The sequence below is a fragment of the Acanthisitta chloris genome, unplaced genomic scaffold (genome assembly GCF_000695815.1).
Source record: "Acanthisitta chloris isolate BGI_N310 unplaced genomic scaffold, ASM69581v1 scaffold34648, whole genome shotgun sequence".
Taxonomy (NCBI): domain Eukaryota; kingdom Metazoa; phylum Chordata; class Aves; order Passeriformes; family Acanthisittidae; genus Acanthisitta; species Acanthisitta chloris.
In genome coordinates, this window is record NW_008688148.1 from 227 (window position 1) to 24,900 (window position 24,674).

A 24,674-nucleotide genomic window follows, 5' to 3' on the forward strand; every position below is an offset into this window, starting at 1 on the left:
GTTCTCTTCTCTAATGAATGATTTCACAGGCACTTCCCCAGATTTGTCAGGAATGGAGAGTGTTTAAACTGCTCCTTCATAGAAACAAGCTCTCTTCTCTGCTTTGCTCCCCCAGCTTTCCTGTTTCTTTGTAATACCGTTCCATATTTTCCTTAACTGTCACCTAAAAAGCAGAGACATAGCTGCATGCAGCTGGGAAACGTGAGACTCTACACACAAGGTCCTAGGTCTCACTTTGCAGAGAGGCTGCTGGGAAGTGTCTCTGGCTCATCTAACACAAAAAACCCCTCTTATAGAGTATCCAGTGTATCTCATTTTAAAGGGAAAAAAGCCCATGACTGTTTGTGTCAGAAGTGTGCTGGGTCTAAGCCCTGTGAGGATTTTCACAGGCCTTGGACCCAGCTTCAACACTCGAGGGAAAAAACCAAACAAACCTGAGACTGAAATTTACCTGAGCTCACAACAAATTGCTCCCTACAGATGTGCACACATGCACTTATACATCCTAACAAGGGGCAAATGCCTGCATTAATGGAGCTAACTATGGAATGTTATCCTCATGTAAGACCCAGTACTGAGAGAAAAATAGCTTCCTTCCATAGAAAGTGAAAAGCAGGGAGAGGAAAAGAGGTCTTCTCCCCAGTGCTGTTTTGGTCCTTTATTATACTGTGACACATAAGAGCAGCATCTGCACCTGCACCATCTGACCCTGATGCCTCTGCAGCTGATTTTCTCTTACTGGAATCAGGCAAGAGCTGTGTGCTGCCATCTCACAGATAATTCAGGGCTACAGCAAGGCTGCTGCTGTGGGAAAGGCAGCCAGCACTCACAGAGAAAATTTCAGACAGCTGATAATGAGTTCAAAACCTTAGTTGGTTAATAAGCTTATTTGTTCCCACTACATAGGTCAATAATTCACTTCATAAAAGGATGATGAATGACTGACCAGCCCAGACAAAATGTCTCCTATTCCTTGGAAATGCCTTTCTTGCCATTTAATTTTCATGGTGCACTATGGGCTGCAAGGGATTTTGCCACTCCCTTACTCTTAATTTTCCTTCTCTATAATTATTCCCAGATCCTGCAGGTGTGCATGGTGCTTTGCAGATGTACAAGGTCTCTAGCCTGAGGAGCTCCCTGTCCAAAATGGAGTGGAAAACAGAAAGGGAGATTCAGCCATAAGGATAGCAGCCAACTGAGCTAAGACAATCCCTTTTGTTGGAGAAACTACTTGTTTTACCAATTCAGACTGTAAAGGGAGCAGAAGCAGGAAAAAAAATCTGAACACTACTACTCCTCCTTGTAATCTTCTTGGTTAGCTGGACTTCGCAGATGGGCAGCATCGGCATGGTGTGAAGGAAAGAGATTCAGTGTTACTGAAGAGCAGGTAAGAGGGAAAACTGATTTTACAGGAATCAGGTGTGCAAAGACTACATCTATTTAAATACAACATGGCTGTTGATACCTTAATATGTTCCTTGGCTTTGTAGAGCTCTTCATGTTCAACAGGGAGTGGATCTTTCACTTTCTCCTTTAGCTCTCGCAGTCTGCTTTCCAGTTCCTTGGTTTGCTTTTCAAAGCGGTCACAAGTCTGCTCAAGGAGACCGAGGATGTATAAAAGGTGAGGGTACTGTATCATGACATAGTGAATCACATGGGTCTGTTACAAAATAGCATCTTCAACCCACGGAGGTAATTAATCAGGTGCTCTGGTTTTCTGACTGACCTTTCTGGATACATAGTACCACTCACGAGGATTGCACTGCACAGACTATGAGACCATGACTTGGTGTTTGGAGCCTCTGGTGTTTAAGGTTTGCCTTACAGAACATTTATGCTCATTTTGTTTTGTGCAACCCAAGAGGGTTAAGCATAGTTTTTGGACTGGGGAATTGCATCAATGACAGTATTCATTTTTAACACATACCCATGTGCTGTCTAGCTGTGAAAGCAAATTCATTGCTCTAAGGAAATAAATATGACTGACCCATCTGTTCAGAGGTTCAACCACATAAGGAACAACAAGTTAACTCTCTGTAAGCTGTATTTTAGCTCAGGCTTCACAGTCCAAAGCAGGAGTGAGCTCCAGGCCATGGGGAGCATGAGAAGAATGAGAGCAGGAACGTTCCTTGTAGCAACAAATGGATGCCAACCCAACTTCCTATGCAGAATCAGGGGACCACAGCTTTAGCTACCCACAAGCCCTGATGAGATGATGACAGGCACTTCCCTCAGAGCCCCTCTGCAGCCAGCAGCAGCTCAGCATGTGCCTTGTAGCTGCAGAGCTCAACACTGGAGATGGTGGGACAGGGAAGCTCTTGATACCCAGCACCAGAGAAGCAGGTGGGGAGGGCATCATCTACCTGTAGGGTGCCGCTGAACTGCATCTTCTTCTTCTCCTGCAGGGCCTGGGTTTTGCCCCAACTCTGCTGTAACTGGCTGAGCTCCTCCTGGAGAGCAGAGCTGGTCTCTGGATCGGAGACAGAGCGCAACTTCTCCCCAATGTCGATGACCAGGGTGTACATGGACTGCCACCTCTGAAGAATCGCTGTCTTGCTCTTTAAAAGAAAAACAAGTTTCTAAGCTGTCCTCAGCAAGTTATAGAAGTGCACTCCTTGTATTTCACTTGGGAAGATGACTCACAGAGTTTCGAGGCACTAGTTTCCTCATATTCATGAAAGAGCAATGAACATATCTTCACCTATCTGCTTTTTTTTAATTTCAGAATAATCATATGCTCTCTGACCTTTTGATTTATAAAACTACAATAGCTCTTCACAGACTGAAAGTGCAGCAATCACAAAGAGATGGAAATTCAGTTGTATGAGTTACTCAGAAATAAACCCAGTGGAAGTTCTGTTAGCACCTCTAGCATCAACAACTTAGACAATTTTTTTCAGAGATAACAGATGTTAATCATGACATAGTCTAAGTAAAGTAAGCCATCAATAATAATCTGCCTATAACAAATGTAACAGATGTTAATCATGACATACTCTAAGTAAAGTAAGTCATCAATAATAATCTGCCTATAACAAATTGGTCTGTAACACAAGCAGATATGATCATTGTTCCTTTCTGTAGAACAGCAGCAGGAGGGAAAGGGCAATTTGGTGTAGGAGGGAGAAGACTTTCTGGCTTTTCTCACTAAGGAAAAGCCTGAGCACTACCATGTAAAATCTACTGCTGATATTCTTTACACAGCAGATAAAAAAAAAGGTGAAATGAACATGGCAAGCACCAAATGGGTACACAATATACATCTTGGACTGTGCAAATGGCATTCAGTAATATGCTTTTGAAAAGTTTCAGATTGTCTTAAGCAACTATCAAATTCACTGTTTGCTTTTCCTTTCCTATAAAACATAACAACAAAGGAACATATTTCTTCCACTGTATGTAAAATGCAGAACTCCTGCCCAGGCCTGTGCATCCCAGAGTGATGGTTCCAAGGACACATACCCTTGCGAAGTGCTTTATATCCATATCCTCTGCTCCTGGCATCTCCTGCCCATCCCTGCACACACAGGACCTGTATGGCCTGTCTTGTCACACATGTACCTGCTTCATTCAGGAGAACTAAGAGGCCTGAATTCAGCAGTCTTGTCAGCAAGATGCACACAGACCTAGAGGTTGCCCTCTAACCAGGTTTTCTCTCTAATCTTTTGGCACCCTGCACTTTCATGTTCCTATGAGTAAGAGTTTTACAGCATACAAGACTACTAAATGACAATGTTGACCAAGAAGTTTCCTAGTACAATGAGCCTTTCACGTTGTCACTGTTTTCTCATCTGTGCTCAGCTTTAAAAGAATGTGTCAGCAGTTATTTTTCCCCCAAAACCCACATGATTTTAAAGCTTTCTACTTTACTGGACAAAAAATGTTTCAGTCTGAGGGAAAAAACCCACAGATTTCAGATTTATGAGAAATAAATACAGTACCTTGAAATCGTGAATTACATTCCTAAGCTGGTAAAGGCTGTAACAGTCCTGACTCTTCACAGCTGCAAGGAAGCTGTTTGTATCATCAAGAAACCTGCTGAGGCTTTGCAGAGAAGTCCTGAAGAGCTGCCACTGGCTCACGAGTCCATCGATATCTTTGACCCTTCCAGGTAACATTCTGCCATTGCTCTTTCAGCAAGGTGAGTTTGGAAATAAACTCTGTCCTGAAAATTACAAGTGTTGAGTGTTAATGTATTTTGGCCTTAAGGCCCCATTTTACAGCAATTGTGATGGACTTGATGTGCAACATGTTTTTCCAACTAGAACAGCCAGCAATGTAAAAAGCCTGATGCAGCCCTAAGCTCAGCCCTGCTCTCTGTATTCACTCTTTTAAGCAACCCAGAAAACCTTATATGTGATACAAGAAAGGACAAGGCCAATCACTCTTGCAATTGTGGTACAGCAACATACATAGTACAGCAATCACAGACACCATATGTACTAAACACTTCCCTGAGGAACAAGAAGGTCAATGCAAGTGAGACAAGGTCACTGATTATGCTGCAAAATTGATCTGCACAGTTGCAAACTGTGTTGTTACTGAACCCATTCAAGCAGGTTTTTGGCCCTCTTCTACGACATGGTTAGATGATCCAGCAGATCTACCTGGCTGATTGAAACAACCCCATGAATTCTGCCCCTCTGCAGCAGGCCATGGCCCCTGATTAGCTCTAAAACAAACCTGTCTTTGTGGGGCTAGCTCCAACACAAGAACCCAGCAGCTTTGCTTGGTTCAGCCCTGCCCTCCCTGGCGGCTTTAAGCCGAGCTATGGACTTCATACTAAGGTGGCTGAGGGGAGCACACTGTCCTGCCAACTCTGCACCAGGCTCTCACAGAGGGGAATGTGTTCACAGCAAACACCCGAGGCAGCTGAACCTCTGCTCACAAATATGACTTGCTGCTTCTCACACTGCATTGTTTAAGAGAAAAGTATAAGATCATACTGATAAAAAACAGGTTTAGCTACGAGATATTCTGGGTTTTGTGGCCAATGACCCACTGCCCTGATCTGTGTGCCAGGGCAATGTGGCTAGTCCACACCTCTGCACTTGGAAAAGTAGGGAGGTCTAGGCGGAGGGAAAGGATCCTTCACATGCAGCATCCTCATCACCCTCCGTAAGAAGGCAGCTTCTCAACCACTGGGTTTCAACAACTGCAGGGCAGCAGCAGACAAGGAAACCTCCTGTTGAGGTGCAATTATTTTTGTTAGGCAGAACATGCAAAATGCAGCCTGGCCTGGGCACGTGTGCTTCGTTCTCATTGCACTGCCTCACACTTCTGCAACATATGTCAGCAGGTTATTTAAAGAGTGATCCCAGTTAAAATTTGGATTTATGTCTTCATGAGAGCACAGATTCAAGAGTGCATATTCACTGAATTACCAGGATCTTAGAGAGAAAAAAAATCAGATTACCTTTTCTCTGCTTCTCCTGATTCCAAGGAGAACAGAACTTTCTCTATGATAGAATTAAACGTCTGCTGATTGATGGAAACCTCAGTTTGCAGCATCTGAAAGTACCACGAGAACAACAGTTTTAAGTATTCGCTGAACAACCTTTGCAATGAAAGCTGCTTCTTCCCCTCTAGAGTGACAGCATTTATTTTGGTATAAATGCTGAAACCTCAAGTATTTTCAAGTGCTAGTGTCAAATGCACCCTAACAGGAGGAATTTGCACATATGTGATAGCAGAACCCACCTGGAGCCATATGATACAGGTAATCTGAAGCCTAAAGTTTGCTGGATTCGTTGGTGAGAAATGCAATCCAGACAGAAGCCATAGAAAAGATATAAAAAGGCTACATATGAGAGTGAATTTACTCTTTATCACAGCGAGCAAAAGTTCATTCTATAAATGATTTCATTGCAATGAATGAATTGATTTTGAGAGTTCTAAGTGAAAGAGAAAATAACTTTCTGTGGACTCTAATGAATATCACTAACATGCAGAGACATAACACCTCATGGAATCAGCCACAGCACTTTGGGCAGTGTTAAACTGTGGCCCACACTAATGGCTCAGGATGCTTAGCATTTCCCAAATCATTTTTCTTTTCTGTGTTTTGGTTATTTTTCCATTGCTAGCATCCCTCTGAACAGATGCTATCATACACGTGTGAGCACTGTCTCTCCATAACAAATAGCAAGTGTTTGGGAAAATGCCAGTGAAACAGATTTCCACTAAAGTCTAACAACTGGTCACAAGGGAAATATGCCATGAAAACACTTTGTTTTAAATGCAGCTCTTCCAGAAACTGGTAAGGCTCCTGCCAGATGTCCAGCAAACTGCCTAGCTAGCTGTCACAGGCTTCAGGACTCTAGGACAGGCAGACAGACAAGTACACCCCAGGCTGGAGAATTCTGGGCTTTCCATGACACGACACTGGAAGATGCACTCCTGAAGGTCTGATCCCTACAAGAAGGGATCCATCCAAAAGGATATTCACATTTCAGAGTTTTCCTCTCAATAAGAATTTCAAGAGTGAAATGCTCTGTAAAATTCTGCCCAGATCTAGCTTCCAAAGGCAAAGCATTTTCTAGTGATCTCCCCCTGCCTTCACCACTCAAGATGCTGCTTCCATTTTGAGAGTTAGCTTTACCTCATATACTCTCTGTTGCTCTTGCAGTTCTTCAAATCGTCCTGGAATATCTGTTTTTAAAGCCTGTTTAATTTTTTCTAGGAATTTCATCAGTTTTTCACATTTCTGAAAGATTTTATGTTCATCATTTTGAGTTCCCTCGAGCACACTGTAAAAGAGAATGAATGATCAGAAACCATTGTGTTGGTGGCTGTTTTTCTGGAGATGTTTGCAAACAGTCCAATGTGGTTAATAATGTAAACATAGTGGGTTTCCCTTGGCACTTTGCTCCCCTCTTTCTCCATGAACATTCAGATTTTTGCTTCAAGTGACTTGGAATACAAATAGCCACTGAGTAACTGAGTAAATTGAAAGCCCCTGAGTCCAGGTTGGAAGACTTTCCAGGCTTTAAACTTGGTTTTGATTATCCCCACAGAAAAGGAAATGGTTAATTTCGCGATTTTTTTGTCTGCATTTCGGACCTGCAGCGTTCCAGAGCAGCTGCTGTTTTCTGACTCCACTGCCGAGTCAGGCTCTGCATTTTCTTCAGGGTGAAGTCACTGAGTGGCAGCTTAATGCTTGCTTCATTCAATCTCTCTATGCTTGGAGAAAGTGCAGCAAGCTCCAGTGTATGATTCTGGAAGTACAGAAATAAATTAACTGCAAAAAAGCACTGCCTTTCTTTCATTTCAGAGAAACACAGAAGCTGGTTCTCTTCTGCAGGAAATATTTGAATGTTATACAATCCAAATGCTAACCCCAAAACCACCAACATTTCTGTGTTAACTTCAAAGAACGTAGTCACAATTCCCTTACACAGGGTCTGCTCTTCTAGCAGTACTGAACAGGTACTCCAGACCTGGCACTTGCATATTTGCTCTGTACCCTACAGTGAGGGCAACAGAGTAGCTCCAGAGCAAAGCTGGTGAAAGAGCTCTTCCATCAACCCCAAATCTGTGTGATTTTTCTCCTCTCCATGCAGGCATTTGGCCTACAATGCAGATCTGGCTTTTAAACTTAAACCATTGCTTCCTGTGTTTTGGATGAATTACAGTTACTCCGATGGAAGTGCTGTGACTATGATACTTAGGACATAAAGAGCATCTTGAAGTAGGCAAGAACTGAGCAGTACCTTTTTCTGCTTGGGAATGCAAACATACCATGAGCAATTCTGAGCTGTCTGTTCCTTCCTCCGGACAGAGACTATCAAAGGCATCTGTGCAGTTCCTGACATGACCCTCCAGCGTTTCAAGGCAGCTGTTGAAATCCTCCAGTTGTAGAAGATTGAACTACGGTGAATATTGCAAATTTACACTAATTACACATATTCAGTATACAAAAAAGGCCAGTTTTCTGTTTTACTTTTAGGCTCATTACATGTACTCCCATCAAAGCAAAGTGAAGGCCTTAGGTTTCTCCAAGGCTGAGCTGAGCAAGTTTACAACTTACTTCAATGTTCATAGAATAAAAACACGTTTCCTAATCTTTAATCATCTGAGGGTCCCACAGTGCTTGAGTGTAATAGGCCCACATACAAAGGCTTGTTAGAGCGACACAAGCAGGTAAGGGTGAAATCCATCCCTTGCCTGTCCCTCTGGCTTCATGCTATTTACACAGCTGGTCATGCTGTCAAGTTTTATTTTACTGACATTTCAATTCAAGAACCACAGGGCTCTAATGAGTAATGCAGCACACACAGAGCTCCAGTGAAGAAGTTACCTCACACTGACAGCTAATATCATATTAAAAACAATAATTGCCTGAAGTTCATCCAACTTCCTCTGCAGCATCTTGTCCAAATAGGCTGCTCCCTGGAGCGGCTGCAGCCTCCGAGCGAGCGTGGCTGGGGCCGCTGGTCCGGCACCACCGTAGCTGGGCACGGCATCCTGCCAGGCTCTGGAGCCCCTGCTGCACGCTCTGGGGAGAGAGGGCAGAGAGAAAAACGCCAGTGAATCCATCAGATCCTCATCCACGTGCCACTTTCATTTAGTGTCTTTCCTTGCTGTAACTAAACTCTTTGTTGATCTCCTCTGGGAGCCAAATGCAGCTATGGTGGAAGCTTCAGTCTTTTACTCAGAGGATAATGAGAATTGCACCCATTGAGTCTAGTCCTGGGAAAGGCACAGCTCAAAGTTGAGCTGTGTGACTTCAGGCAGCAGGACACTCCTGCTCCAGAGTTAGAGAGGGAAATCAGAATATCCCTCTCTGCACAAAGGATGTTCACTCGCAGATGGAGGAACTGGCCAATGCTGCAGATGAGAAATGCCATTAAGTTACAAACAGACCAATACTTTGGATCCCTTAAGTGACTGAGGACTATGGGTTTGGTTTTATTTGTACCCATTTACTACAGAAATAATGCTATAAAATTAAACTCTACAGGCAATACAGGAACAGAGGGAGTAATTTTAGACTCATTCAATATACTGGATTATTTTTTTTGACCCAGACAACTGAAATGTAGTTTTAGCTATGAAAATGCCTGGAATTTGCCACTGTATATTGTCGTTTCTCTGACAAAGGGTCATACTGTAAGCTGCCACTTCAGCTGTTTTGTAAATGACACAACTTGATTTCTTACTCTCTACATAGGACATTATTTTCATTTATCGTGGTGACAAAATTCCATAAAAGCATGATCTTTCCTAACAGATGATAGAGGAAAAGACTGGAGGGATCAAAACACAATTTTGTAAAGTGTGTGTATTTTCAAAGACAGGTAACTCACCTGCTGTATCACTGATCCCCATTCTTCTAACTCACCAGAAAAGCATAATAAATTCCATGTGTCCCACACACACACACCAGGGCAGGATCTACACTGCTAATGACATTCAAGTGGTCATGTCTTGCTTAGTAGGTGCAAAGTTCTGCCCAGAAATTTCCAGAAAATGAGATGCCTTTTGCTGACATATTGGTGACATAATGGTGTCACATGCCTATTGCTGACATATGGTGTCACAGCCATTAACAGATCAGAAGAAAGTGAAAATGTTTCGGTCTGAGCTTGGCTGCTGTCAGTTGTTTCTAACATACGAAGAAATACATGAGTTCTCTTTCCCATAAAGTTTCTTATTTAGCCCCATGCAAAATGGAGTACTTTGGACTTCTTCCAGTACAAGGCTAGAGACTCATAAAGGATGATGAATCTCTGCTCTGTCCTGAAATAAGGATTATTATATTTCTTTATTGTAGTATGAAGAAACCAAAAATGTCAAAACCTAATGACAGCTTTGCTGTCTGAGAGAGTCCAATGGATCCTGCGGTCTCAGCATGAGAAGACATTTGCCTAAAGCCAAAAGCATTTAGAATAATCTAATGAGCTCAGAAATCTATGCACTCATCAGACCAGGCCAAAGCACAGTAACAAACCCAATTAAAACCAATTCGAAGACTGCAGAAGACCTCAAGACAGTCCTGTTCTCTGGAAAGCTGGTCTTTTTTCCCCAACTATTGTTCTAGTAGATATTATCTCTCCTCCCAAGCAATGCCCCATAACATTAATAATTATTCGCTTAATAATTCCTTCCAACACTGGCCTGACGCTTTGTACAGAGCAGAAAGGGGCAGAGAAAAAATATGGTTACCCCTATCTGCTCTCTTCCCAACATATGCTAACAGGCTTGGTGTCAGGATCTGGTCAAAATATTTAAAGGAAATATAAAGGTGCCTGTTAATGGAAAAACCCCACAGATGTTGTATTTTCCAGTGACTGGATTTGGGGGAAGAGGTGAGGTGTTCTTTAGATCTGCTTCTCAAAATTAACCTTGCTTTGTACCAGGCAGAAGAAACATATCCACGTACCTTCATATCCTGTATCCTCTGCTCCAGGCTGCCTATCAGGTCACCTTCAGGCACGTGAGCACCCAAGAGCTGAGTGCACTGCTCGCTGTACTGTTGCAGCTTGGCTGCAGTCTCAGTGCATAAGGTGTCGAAGGGCTCCCAAAGCTGCAGGGTCGCCTGCGCTACCTGCAGCTGATCGCTGACGTCTTCACTTACAGAGTTCCACCTGCCAACAGATCCCAGCATAAGAGCATTTTCCTAGTACGTTCTCCTCCAGACCAACTTGACATAGGATTCCTGTGGGAGTTTCTTTGCATTCAACCCATGTTACTGAAAACCTGATGATACAGCACAGTTGGTGCTATGTGACCCGTCACATAAAAGGGATCAGTTCCCTATCCCTGGGAGTGTTCCAGGCCAGGCTGGATGGGGCTATGAGCAACCTGCTCTAGCAGAAGGTGTCCCTGCCCACCTAAAGAGATCTTTAGGGTCCCTTCCAGCCCAATCCATTCTGGGATTCTACTCCTTACACAGGTATCCTTAGACATGTGAGTTGCATTAATATGGATTTAAAAATCTGACAGACATTCAAGTCCTGCCTCAGTAACATTTTGCTTTTAAATACTAATAATTGGGGTCTTCTTTTGCAAGCTTACCTCGTGTGTGCCTCCATGCACTTCTGGTCAATAATCTTCGCGAAGGAGGTGGAGCAGCTCTTCTTCAGGCTACTGGCAGCAGCCTGGAGCTTGGCCCAACTTTCTTCACCGCTCTCCGACTCATCTTGGAGACACTGCAGAATGGATGACTGCAATTAGTTGCGGCTATAAATGACCTTAGCATAGCTTACCCTACAGATTAGCAGGGATAGGGCAGCAATAATGCCACACATTTTCAGCACAGATTAAAATGTTTATGAAAAATGTAACACCTGATCCTAAAAATTAGGAAGCTAAGAGAGGTGAAATAGTCCAAGTCAAAAAAACGTTCAAGAGACCTATATAATTTATTGGCTGTTAAAGAGCTCATTTAACAAACTCATACCCTTGAAGTGAATAAATTAATTCACTGGAAACCAGAATGTTTTTATTTTAAGTGCCTGTTTCAGGGAAATTTCTACTGGCAATAAAGTTCACTTGACACCTCTTGTCCTCAGCTGTGTGTTCCCCCTCCTGATATAGGCAATTGCAGCACCCTGCCATGGATCATATCTGTGAACTGATACAGGTTAAAAATAAAGAGGGTGGTGGAAGGAAGGAGGTAAGGGAGTGCCCAGTTCCTTCCATTTATTACATGACCTCAGGTGAGGATGGAAAATACACAGGCTTTACTGCCAAGAGCTCATACCTGGCATTCACAGCCTCCGTCTCTCCTGCACCACTTTTGATATAACTTGAAAATAAGCCAAATCAGGCCTTATTTACAAGGAAACAGAGAGTGTTTGTACAGCCTTTCAACACTCACTCAAAGCAAGGCAAGGGGGTTTACCCACAGCTGTAAAATGTTCACAGCCGGGGCCAGCCTGACTGCCTACTCTCGAACTCCACGTAGCCTCTGTAACAGCCAAGCAGAGCAGCAGGATGATCCAGAGCACTGATGCCCAGCCTCGTTCAGGAGCTGCACAGAAACTCCAGCTCCCCGAAGGATGAGCACACTGCAGCAATCAGAAATGGCAGGCTCAGAATGCCCCTGCTCTGCCCCAGGGCTCCTGCATCCACCCAGCCCAAGCCACAGCCTTTGGGAAGGGGAATCCTGGGCCCTAGGCCTTGACTCCAGTGCTGTTTATATGTGGAAAGATGCTTTCATGCAAAATGTGCCAGGGGTCAGTGGCACAGTGGCTGGGACATGGTATCCCAAGCGTTCAAATCACAGCTCTGGAGACCCCAATTTTCTGCTCGGTTCCCCTTGTTTCTGCACTGAGTCCCAGCATCGAAGCACAGGCACAGCCTCAGGTTAGGCTACAGCCTTAGGGCAGAGCACTACCCTGGGAAGCACAAGTAAAGGGGTAAATTTCCTTTTGACCAATATTTGCTAAAGGCACAGAAGGAAGTACAGAAATAAGACAACTTCAGTAGATTTACCTGGAGAGTTTTGACCTGTCTTTTCAAAGCTTCCAATGAAACTTCTTCCCCAGAAGGTTTGCACTGCTCTATGCAGTACAAATATCTTGTTGTCATCAGACTGACTTCTGCATAAATTTCATCATATGCTCTCCACTGCTCCAGTATTGACTGCATTGAGGCCTTCAGCTGCGCAACCTGCAAACAAACCACTCTATTACTGTTTCTTGGGTAGTCCTGACATAAATCACCTTTAAATTAAATTAAAATCTTAACTCAATGCTCAATCCATGACAATCCACAAGAATTTCACATGTTGGACTATTTTACTATTTGGTAAGGAATTGTTCAGGCTTCAAACAAAGCAGTAAACCATATTTAGAGTGAAGTATGAGAATTTGCTGGATATTAACATTTAACCAGGGTTCAAGGTAGCACTATTCTGTCAGCCACAACACCCCAAAAATTACTGAAATAATGAACTGCTTATTCCCCCCTGCCAAAATCAACCTGAAGTGGGAGGAAGTTGAGAACCTTAATTTTCTTAGGAAGCTGACAGTTCGATCCAGAGATCAAGTTTCCTTTTAAAGGCAATTTGAACAGAAATTGTTTTGTATGGAAGAAGACACTACTACAGTGCTCTAGAAAGCTGCAATCCCTCTTGTGCCCACCTGAATCCCAGGCTAGCAACTTCACGATTCTCATTTAAATCTAAATGATGAATATCCTCTCTGTGTTCTGTGTCACTTTTATTGTTACAATTGTCTAATCTATACGGGAGCAAGCATGGCTTCCATTTGCCACATCCTCCTGGACATTGCCATCACAAAACCACAGTCCTCCTTCAGTTTAAGTCATCATTTTTACTCCTCTGTGTTAGGGAAGTACATAAGGCATGTCCCAGGACAGACAAAGTATTCATCTGGTTCAGTACCTATTTTCAGTCATAACAGGACCAGATGCTTTGAGAAGAGCCAGAAAACCAGCAAGGGTACAAGCTTGTCTGCAGAGGACCTGGGAGGGCCAGAGTGCACCCTAAACAGACTGCACAGAACATTTTATCCTGGTTTCGGGCATGCACAGGCTGATGGATTAATCATCCCTATTCTCTTTTGAATCATGGTGTAGGTGGGAGGAATCTCTAATTGCTTTTTGTAGCCTGTAGCTACTTACTGCCCACACAAGGAAGATGGAAAGACATCATTCTCGGGAAACGTCTCTGGGCCACAGACTCACAGTCTTGAGCTCAACCCACGGACAACATAATCAAGGTACCACATCTCCCTAGCCCTGTGTTTGAAATCACATCCTGGCTCTGCTGAGCAGCCACTCGTGGGAAGGAACCTGCACTCACTGCTTCATGGCACACGCAGACAACTCGGCTGTAAGAACATTCTGCAGTTTACAAGTTCAAGAGTGAAGTCATGAAATTACTAAAATTAACATGACCCATGGTGACTGTAAGAGGAAAAAAAGCTGTCAATCCTGCCAACTTCTATTCCCAGCTATAGAGCAGAAGGAAAAACTCTGATCATGTACATACATACATTTCTCTGCTTTCTTGGTAAGACACAGAGACATCATGTCTTTGAAACCTAAACCAAGAATCAGCATCCATGGATGCTGGATGGAGACCTCATGTGGAAGGACTCAGGTTTCACAAAGTTTTGACAAGTAAGGGCAAGGCACTTCTAACAGAAAGTACAAAGGACTCTTAACAATGAACACAATCATTGCATCATGTATAATCCTCTACAGTATCTGGTTATTTATTATCACAAATTTAAATCTATATGTATACTCTTCATTAGCCTGCACTTATCAATTACATACACAGAAAAAAGATCATTTCCAAGTATAACGATAATATAACTATAAAAATAAATTGCTGGGGAGTCAATTTGCATGGGAAACCAATCTGCCAGACTCTCCTTGAAGCAACTGGAGATTACAAAGGGTTGTAAGATGGCAAAAACCATCCAGGTGTGTGGATGAAAAAGCATTTGGGAGGTGGAAAAGCTGCTGTGAGAACAGCGCAGCTTCCATCCGCATACCACGGGGGAGGGAGAGAAGCAGGTCAAGTAAGAGAGTTTAAGCTTTCCATTTTCAGCTTGACGTAAAAATAGCAGTGCTATTCCTTTATTTTCTTAAACTGCAGATTGAGCTCTGTCCTTTCTCCCTCTGTATTGAAACTCCTACAAGAGCAGACTAATTTTTCTCTCTCAACTTCATAAATACATCAATTTACATTATGGTAAAGACTTAAAAGGAAGCTCTTAGGAAGGTTAAGAGTAAGGAATTCTTGGCATCTTGTTTGTATTAGCATCTGCCATCCCGTGGAGATTAATAACACAGTGGTCAGAACATGTAGTGGAGGAAACCTCAACACAAACCAAAGCTCTTACCTGGCTTACAGTGCTGTCCATCATTTCACACAGCTCAGCAATCCCAAGAGACTGAGCTTCTGGGGTTTGTTCTGTACTATCATTTACAGCCAAACTCTGTCTGAGCTCACCAAGAGTTTCGGATTTAGTCATGAGTTGATTTTCTAGTTCCTAATTGGAAAACAACAACAAAAAAGGGAGATAAATAAGATCTTTCATTGAGACAAGGAAAAATAAAGATCTGTATGAGGAGCTTAGTAAACATTCCTTCTTTAAAACCCATTTTGTGTACATCTCCTTCCATGCAACACCACCACTATTTCAAGTCTGATACACAGCTGCATTGCAGGAATTCAGAAGGACAGTGGCAGCCTCAGACAGGCTCCTGCAGGCAGGACTGGAGTCAGTCCATTTAGTGCCAGCCTGAGCACTGCACATCACGCCGGAGAAGAAAAGCATCAGGGGCCGATTCCTCAGCTCCATGCAGGACTCTCTGTGCTCTCCAGGGGCAAGGAGTTTTTCTATTAATGCAGCTGAAATTTCCCATGGGCAGGTTAGCATTTGGACCCCCCTCCACTCCAGCAAAGGTAAGATAGCTGTTTTTGCAGTATGAGAGTTTCTGACATACTAACAACTTCTAGGAAGTTATTTTCAGCTTGTCCTCTTCGGCAGAGGCTTTCTCCCATGGGAGAAACCCCAGCGAAATCGGAGGAGATGCCTGGGAGAATAACTCCTCACCCAACACAGCCAGCAAGATCATCAGCTAGTCTTGACATGCTGGGGAAAGCTCAGCAGTAAGGTCTTCACAACATGAGGAACTACCCAGACACAGGATGGGCCGTAACATTGTCCTGTAATGCTACACTTAGAGTAGTGACCTTTTTCCCTCCTCACCGACTCTCCTCAAACCGTTTTAGAATTTAGGCCTCATTTTAATTGAGCAAATTAATTTTAATGCAACATTTTAGCCTTCTGCATCCTAGCACTGCCCATTGCTGTGAGTCAAATATCCGCTGTCTCTTCCTTCCACTCTGACACGAGTAACTCGGAGTGTAGCAGCACTCCAGACAATAAAAGCAGCCTACTACAGGAGAGAGACACGTAACCATGGCAATGAACGAACAAACATCCCCTGTTAAAAACAGCAGTGTCGGAGTAACAAGAACCAATTATTAGCTGGCTGCACCTGTATTAATTTTGAGGGATCCAATGCCTAGAAAAACCACAAGAAGACCAAAGGACACACAGATTCTTGCAGCTGGTGCAGAGAGACTACAATCTAAGGCAGAAACAGAGAGAGCTGCTATTTTTCCAGATGGGACTGTGTAGTTTCCATGACACTTCTGCCCCAGAGCTCTTCAAACTAATGGAACCAAGAGCCTTTGCCACAGCTGTGCTGAAATGAGAACTACTTCTTTTGGAGGCATCTCCGAATACGATCTAAAATATTGCTGCACCAGACTCCAAATACCATGGAGCAACAGCAGGTGCATCTTCAATTGGGGAAAAAAACCTGAGAATAGCAATTCACATGCAAAGTGGACGTGGCAACTTCCTTTAGGTTTTCTCTGTTCAAATCTGGGCACTTCTTTACTCTGGATTCAGCAAAGTGCTAAATATGGTTTTTACAACAACATCACTCATGTAATGCTTTACCTTGCAATCCTCTAATGTGTTCTGCGCAGAGATCAGACTTGCTGGGGTCTGTAAGGCTCTCAGCCGCTCACTCTGAGCTCCCAGCCAGCTGCACAGAGTCTGTGCTTTGCTCTCGTTCTCAGTAATATCCTCCAGAACATGTTCCAGGTCTTGTACCTGAAAGTTACAGAACTATTTTAGCTTCCTTACTCATACAGGTGGGCAGAAACAGCGCTGCCCCTTCCATGGCACAATCTGAGATTGAAAATTCTACATTGGAATTTAGAGAAAATGTAGATTTAGAGAAAATATTTTGAAAGGAAAAGCTAAAAAGTTTTGTCGGCTCTTTAGGACCTTTTTCCTGGCAAGAAACAAGTCAGTGTGTGTTCTGCAGCTGGGAGCATGCAAACCTGACAAGTTGGGGGAACCTGGGCTGCCTGGACACACTCAGATAGAGTCTGAAAACCTCATCTCACTAAAACTCACCAACAAGGTTACTAATAAGAAAGGGACCTCAAGTCTCCTATCTTCAAGCTTGGCCCTGAGGATTCGTTACATCCTAGAATGGAGTTTTTTGAAAAAGGTTAGAGAAGATAACTTTTTCCCTGAAAAAATGGAAATTTTACCATGGAAATTTTCAATTCTGCAGGAGCTGAATTTTCCACTTCAAAACATTTCTGGAAGACTTTCTGAGCTAAAAAATATTGGGAATTTTCTGTTTGATCAGTGGCCTTTGTGACTGGATCCAGAGAGGGCAGCTGCTCCCAGAGCTGTGTAAATTGAGACAGCGAGAGAGGAATGTGCTGGTAGAGGGATTCATCACAGCAGCCTCATGGCTGCATTTTGAAATCCCAACCTTCCCCTGGTCTTTTCCATATCCTGTGAGTCACACTAGCTTTTCTTGGCACTGGGGCACACAAGCAGTGGCATCTAATTCTGAATGCATGGATTATTCCTAGCCTCACTGCAATAGAGCAATTCTGAGGCACTGCCTGAAGTAGATTTTCTCCAGAGAAACAGAAGATGTGCTGATATAGTTGGTCTACACGTGGAATTTTCCTATCAGCTGCTGACTTTCAAAGCACTCCATTGGGAAAGCATATTTAATTACTGCAGGAGGAGGACACAGACTCAGAGTAACCCATTTCCAGTGACCCAGGAGGGCTGGAACAGGGCTGGGAACCCATCCCTGCTGTGCCTCTTCCAGCAGGGTCATATGTCCCCATCTGAACACGGCTGTCAACACTGCTTTCTTAATAATTACTTCTTAGGCAAATCCAACTCCTACAACAGGAAATCTGGTGGTAGCTTAATATATCTCTATTTCTCATTCCATCATATGGCATGTGGAGGGCTTGCTTGCTTTTTTGGTGCTGTTTGCTGAGCAAGGCCTGGTGTTTGTACCAAGCAGTATAACACCTCTGGTTTCCACAAACCATCCCGTGTTTTCTCCCATTAAGTGCTCCCAAGTGCTTTTAAGTGCTTTCATAGCACACCAAAACTTCAACAGATCTCATTAACAGGTTCCCCTGAATTCTTCCTTTTTCATAGTTTTCATAGAATAGAACTTTGTTGACATGTAACTGACTATACTGGGACACCCACAAATTCAGTCCAACTCCTAGCCCTGCACAGGACACCCCAACAATCCACCCTGTGCCTGAGAGCATTGTCCAAACACTCTCTGAGCTCTGTCAGGCTTGGGGCTGTGACCACTGCCCTGGGGAACTGTTCAGTGCCCAAACACCTCTGCATGAAAAACATTTCCCTAATATCTTAACCTAACCCTCCCCGCACACGACTTCATGCTGTTCCCTTGAATCCTATCACTGGTCACCAGAAAGCAGAGATCAGTGCCTGACCCTCTGCTTCCTCTTGTGAGGAAGTTGTATACAGCAATGAGGTCTCCCCTTAGACTCCTCTTCTCCAGGCTGAACAAGCAAGTGACCTCAGCCACTCCTTGTATGGGTTCACCTCTAGGCCCTCCACCATCTTTGTAGGTCTCCTTTGGACACTCCCTAATAGCTTTATATCTTTTTTATCTTCATATAAGCAGTCTTATTTTTCCACCTAATAGAGTCAACAAGGGCAAATCCCAGGCTGTCATGAAGAGTAGAATTTGTATATTTTTCCTCCCTACAAGTTACAGGAGGGTTCACTCCCCTAGACCTTGCTGAGGCTTGGATGCTTGCCCAACACCAGGCAGCTGATGTGCAGTGAGGCCACTACTGAAGTGCCCATGAGACAGCAGGTGGACAGACAGCAGAGCGCAGAGAGTCTCACCCTGCTCAGCAGTGCTTTCAGACTCAGGAAGAGAGGCTGCTTGCACAATACAGAGCAGGGGCACAGGTAGGATCAGGGTTAAGAGAGAGCCATGAGAACTCAGTCTAACCTTTCTGCTCAGGGATGCCTGCAGCCTGTGCCACCGCAGGTTCATCTCGCCCAGATGCTCGGCGAACTCTGTCCTCTCATACCGCTTGCTTTCCACGTCACAAGTGCTCATCTGCAGTAGTGACTGGTTAACAAAATCTACCATCCACTGCTTAAAGTTCATTTCCATCATGTATTCCTGGAGGGAAATAAGAAAAAAAAAAGAGTAAAGCAATTACTTTGGTAGTTTTAATCTGATCAGTTCCAATGACACTTCAGGGTGTAGCTATGGGACAATCATAGCTTAGACTGAAGCATGACCTCAAGTCTTTTTCTGCAAGAGACCACGCTGTAGGAGTAATTCTCACTTTTTACCATTCTGTATGTATCTACTGAAACCTTTGCAGAAAATCTCTCTCATTACATGGGTAGTTCAAGGTAAGAACAAGCTAGTGCTGGAGCAGGGAATAAAACCCAGGGGTACCAGAATCCTGTACTTTAGCCATTGGACAATACCATCACACTGTGTACTGAACTGATAGCTGCTTCCCTGTAGGAATTTGTGACCCTCATCCCAGCTTTCTTCTCCACACACAGATCCCCATGTTGCTTGCAAGTGCAGAAAACCCAACTACAAACTGATCTCTAAACATCAAAAGGGTTAAAACCAGCACCTCACCTACATTTTCCAACTGCCAAATCCAACTGATAAGAGACCAAAATGCGACATATCTGTTACACCAAGGCACTGAGAAAGAAATGTTTATGTTGGCACTGCCTTATGCGAAATCCCCAAGAGCCTGTGAATCGCAGCTGACGACAGGACTCAGCCTGTCTGAGCCCTGGGCAGTGCTGGGTAGCTCTGTGAGGGCACAGCAAGCCATGGCTCTGTAGGGATTCATGCCCTGAGGCTCCCTGGCATCTGTGGAGGTACACAGCTTGGATCCTTCCTGTGGCTGGGACAATCAGCCTCTGCCACTGGTGCTTTGGCATCTGCTGCAGCCTCTCTCTCTGCAGGGACATTCATCTTGTCCTTCTTTCCTAGCAGGTTAATTATTTTGACGAAACATAATATTCAAACCCTCTGTTCTTTAGTTAAATGGATCCGGGTTTATGGAGCTCCATTATGAAGTATTCCTTGTCAGAACGACACTGGAACACAGCACAAATACAGAGTCTATCTTCCTCAGTAAGCAATGCTTTTCTGCTCACCACATAGTAATCTAAATGTAAGAGACAGAGAACAAGTGAGACAGATGGGACAGCATGAGGAAAAGTAGATTAAGCACAGCAGGCAGTAGTTGTACTGCAGGACAGGCAGTGTTTTGTGTGTCATGGAAGCAAAAGGTTTTATAAAGGAATATATTAAGAAACCTCTGAGAATAAGGAACCCTCTTGAGAGCAAGGGGAAGGCTGTGACAGTGCCTGTAGGTGGTTTTCATCCTTTTTACAGCCAAATACCTTGCAGAAGGCCTGGACTTACAGCTTCCCATTTACCTTGTACTTCTGAAGGAGGCTCCTGACTTGGGCAGCACTGCACTGTGAATTTACTGGTTCCTCATGTCCCTGCTGTTGTTCCACATGGTCCAGCCAGGTCATTAGTTCAGCAATAGCTTCCCGTGATGAAAGCTTTTCCATCTGAAGCTAGGGTAAAGCATATAATGAATCCTCTGTACTTTGTTAGAAATGTCAAGGAAAATTACATTTCTATTTTTAGAAAAGCTCAGGCTCTATAATTGCATTACTGCGGTAAGAACTTGAGAGTGAGCCCTGTGCTCCACAGGGGTAAATGACTTCAGAAAAGCCTGAAAATTCAGAAATCTGAAATAAAATTCTTTTTAATTACAACAGACTTTCATGTGAAACCGTAAAGATAACAGATATAGGCAAAACAGGCTAGGAACAACCCTGCAATGTTTAACTGCAATACAATATTGGGGATATTCTGGAAGCAAGACAGCTGATTTGGAAGCAGGTTCTTTGGGGGAGCAGCCAACTGCATCCCAGCAGAAACGTGTCGATGTAATTATTTAGCTTGAACTGAGAGGTGGCAGCAGAGTTTCTTCTCACCTGGTGAAGCTTCTCTTGGATGGCTGGTAGCTGTGTAACCAGCTCTCCCCATTTTTGCTCAAACTTTGCCAAAGATGACCTAAATGCTGCAGTATCAGCTTGCTTCACGTGGAAGAGCTGGTTGGCAGTGCTCACCACTGATGACTTCAGGGAAGATTTTTCATCAACTTCCTTAGAGAATGTCTGAGGTGCACAGGAGAAATTTAAAAGAGTGTAAGTATTTATGTATCTATTTAAATGAAGAAGACAAACCATGTTTTCAGTCACAAGATGAAAGGCTTCAACAAACAGACTTTGGCAAGCTTACAAAGTCCAGAAAACCTAAACTCAACATATTCTGGCAGCAGGTAAAGCCTTTTTCTGCCCAGGCTGCTACAGTGCTGAATGCCACAGGGATGGAAATATTCGGATCCCCACTTTACATGCAAGTCCAGGGAGCAACCCCAGTCCTCAGCCTCTGGCCAGCTCACACCTACCGGTTGATCCTTCACAATGCTTTGCTTTTCCACTGTACAAGACTCCTCACATTGGGGCTGAACTTCCTGGCTAGTCACCCAAGGGGAGCACAGCAAGGAGGGGCAAGCAATTACATGAAACACCATTCAGCATGTTTCTCTTTCCTGACTTTGTCCGACCCCCTTCACCCCTGTGCCCTGAGCCCACACTCCAGGTTCAGTCATTCAGTGGCCCATCAGCTTGGCAGAACTGCTGTGTCCGGCACCAGTAGGCAGAAGCCATGCTGTTAGGCAGTAGGGGCACAGGAGATCCCAGCTGGGCTGTGATCTGTTGCAGTTGGGAGCTGATTATGAAAGGATTTCATTCTGATTTATGCTCTCTGGCCAGACTCACAATCTGAAGGAAGGTGTTTGGTGGCCTCCCACCCTCACGATTCCCGGAGAATGGCTTTGGGGAGCCATTCAGTGCTGTATTATGTGGGCATGGCAAATACAAAAACCTCTCAGAAGTGTAACCAGTCACAATGTCTTATCTAAGCCTGGCAGAAGAAATTACTTACTAATAAGCTGTTGATGTTGTCCCTCATGGTGGGAAGATCTTGTGACACGTTGAGAGACTGCTCCTTCCAAAAACTCATTCTCTGCTGAGCAGAATCTAACCATTTGTGCTGTATTATGTGGGCATGGCAAATACAAAAACCTCTCAGAAGTGTAACCAGTCACAATGTCTTATCTAAGCCTGGCAGAAGAAATTACTTACTAATAAGCTGTTGATGTTGTCCCTCATGGTGGGAAGATCTTGTGACACGTTGAGAGACTGCTCCTTCCAAAAACTCATTCTCTGCTGAGCAGAATCTAACCATTTCATCAATTCCTGTGAGTCTCTGTTGTAGCTACAAGGAGGAAACAAAACACAGAAGCATCCATCTAGCTGAGGCTAGGATACATTTCTCACTCTCCAAGCTGTCCTGCTCTCTGTGAGGAGGCACGTGCTGTTCTGGCACCCTAGCTGCTACACAACCCTGCTGAAGCATGGCTACAGCTATCACCTAGAGACAGGCAGGAGATAATGTCTAGCTGATACTTCAAATTGGCTTTTGTGTTAAACCCACCTGACCAAGAGTTTCAGTAACGTTTGAAGTCGGTGTAGTTCAGGGCCAACCTTTTTGGTTAAAGACAACCACTGCTCTTCCAGCTTCCCAATCTGGCTTCTGATTTCTGGACAGCTCACAGCAGCCAGCAATTTCTTTCCTTCTTTCACCATCTGGTACAGCCTGGCATGCTTGTCATCAACACTGATCTTGATTTGCTGTCAGAATATGGGAAGTTTGCAAAACAATAATATGTTAAAAACTAGAAACACAGCTAGCAAAACACTCATCATTTGTTCTACCTTCTGAATCTCACATTTCTTCTGTCATGTATTCTGTTTTCCAAATGAACGCAATCTGAAATTCATTACATGCAAAAGGGACATAGGTGGTTGGGTTTCTTTGTTTCCTCTGGACAGATCACAATGGATCCCAGCACAGTTTCATATATTACCACAATGACTTTGTTGTGCTTTGATAGGCTCTTCTGACACGCCTAAACCTCAGGCAATGGGCAAACACTACCAGATGTGGCTGCATTGTCCAAACATCTGACTGTTCCCAGCAGAAAGATATTGCCCTCCTGTTCTCAGAGGGTCGTAGGCTCTACCCTATTTAAAAAAACGTTCCCAGTGTTTTGAAGGAAATTGTTGGGATAATTCTTGAATAATGGCAGCAGGGAGGAATTAGAAGTGAACAGATTAGTCATTAAGTAAAAGACATAGGAGTAGTCTGGTTTGCTTAGACAGCTGAATAAAAACAAAGCATCATTTTAGCATTACTACACTTGACTAGAAGGTCAAAAACCGAGTTAAAAAGGAAAACAAACAAACAAGGAAGCAGATTAGTCCCAGGGAGAAGACAGAACGTAGCAACTGTGTGATGTGCAGGCACCTCACTTCTCTCCAGGCATGAACAATATTATGAACAGGGATGTCTCTCTCACAGGAATTAAGCCCCAGAAAACTTATTCTGCTCTGTCCTTGCAACTGCCACGCTCCAGTGCTGAGACTCCCCCAAAAGCACCTTCTAAGCTTTACTACTTTGTTTCTGATGTCTTTAAGGACAAATAAAGATGAGAGTGAAGAGCTAGTTAAGCACTTAAAAGGCAAAAGAAAATCAGGCAACATCCCACTCAGTGGCTATGCAAATACTGCATGTTTTGTCTCAGTGCCACACGTATCAAAAGCACCAGAGGGCCACTATGACTGCACATATCTACAGTTGTTTTATTACAAAAGCTTCACTACAGCTTAGAATTTTCTGGGAATGTCCAATGACCTCTTTCATACAGTCAACTGGATTAAATCACTATAGACCTTTTTGCCTTCATTGTCTATGAATCTAAATATCAAACTGGATTCAATATAGACCCAAATATCCACTATTTCAAAAATTTCTAATGCAGTGTGCCCTCTGAAGACTGAGAAAGGTCAAACCTGTGAGGAATGCAGAGCACCCTCTGAAGATACATCACAAAGTCTGTTGAATACTATTTAATTTTACAGAACAACAAGGCTGCTTTCATATTCTTCTATTTAAATGTGTTCACAACACAGGTAAAACATTTCCAGCTGAAGCTGAGGCTCCTAACAGAGATGCAACTCTGTCATCAGAGATGCAGCTGTCACCAGAGTTGCAATAGGCATCCAAATATTTGTTATTTTCAGATATTTGAAAGCACTAGGTTGATTCTCCTCTTTCACAGGTTTTACATCACGGCATGAAAATCATTCCTGAATTACAGACGAGTGGCTCTTTGTTCACTGCAAGGCTTCCTGTTGTCCTTGGGATCCATGAAGCCTACACACCATCTATCTTATCCCAGATACTTTCATCTGAAGACTGAGTTCTGAAGCAGATAGAGTCATTACTTCGACTTAAACGAACTTGCAGCCCTTTGCTGAAGTTAGCAGCCCAATCCCCTCCTAGTTTTAGAGATCAGTTTTCAGCTTGCATCCACACACAGGTAAGGAGACAAAGGAAGCAGTACCCTGCAAATCCTGTTCTCATATTCTAACTGATTTTTTGGCCAGATCCACAAAGAAAACCAGTCAGAGAGACAAATCCATAAATACCTCTAGAAGTGCAATCCTTTCCATTAATCTTTCTTCTGTTTCTTCCACCAAATTGACAGAAGGCAACATAGAAGCTAGTGCCTCTAACTCCTTATTGAAAAGTAGGCACTTCTCATCAAATTCCACCCATTCCTGAAAGATATATTGCATCATAAACACAGCACACATCCA

General features: G+C 43.6%; 1 protein-coding gene across 1 annotated transcript in view; it reads right to left on the reverse strand.

Moving 5' to 3' along the window:
• Window positions 1-1,465: 1,465 nt before the first annotated feature.
• Window positions 1,466-24,674, reverse strand: part of LOC103808146 (nesprin-2-like) — a gene marked incomplete at both ends in the record, with an annotated part of 32,997 nt that continues 9,788 nt past the window's right edge. Inside the window, 17 exons of the mRNA XM_009080911.1 lie at window positions 1,466-1,591; window positions 2,364-2,558; window positions 6,602-6,749; window positions 7,063-7,217; window positions 7,741-7,869; window positions 8,357-8,497; window positions 10,385-10,589; window positions 11,020-11,153; window positions 12,442-12,618; window positions 14,826-14,975; window positions 16,461-16,616; window positions 18,832-19,008; window positions 20,307-20,453; window positions 20,880-21,062; window positions 22,095-22,227; window positions 22,447-22,643; window positions 24,504-24,635. Coding sequence (XP_009079159.1) covers window positions 1,466-1,591; window positions 2,364-2,558; window positions 6,602-6,749; window positions 7,063-7,217; window positions 7,741-7,869; window positions 8,357-8,497; window positions 10,385-10,589; window positions 11,020-11,153; window positions 12,442-12,618; window positions 14,826-14,975; window positions 16,461-16,616; window positions 18,832-19,008; window positions 20,307-20,453; window positions 20,880-21,062; window positions 22,095-22,227; window positions 22,447-22,643; window positions 24,504-24,635 — 2,685 coding nt within the window. The remainder of the gene's footprint in view (window positions 1,592-2,363; window positions 2,559-6,601; window positions 6,750-7,062; window positions 7,218-7,740; window positions 7,870-8,356; window positions 8,498-10,384; window positions 10,590-11,019; window positions 11,154-12,441; window positions 12,619-14,825; window positions 14,976-16,460; window positions 16,617-18,831; window positions 19,009-20,306; window positions 20,454-20,879; window positions 21,063-22,094; window positions 22,228-22,446; window positions 22,644-24,503; window positions 24,636-24,674) is intronic.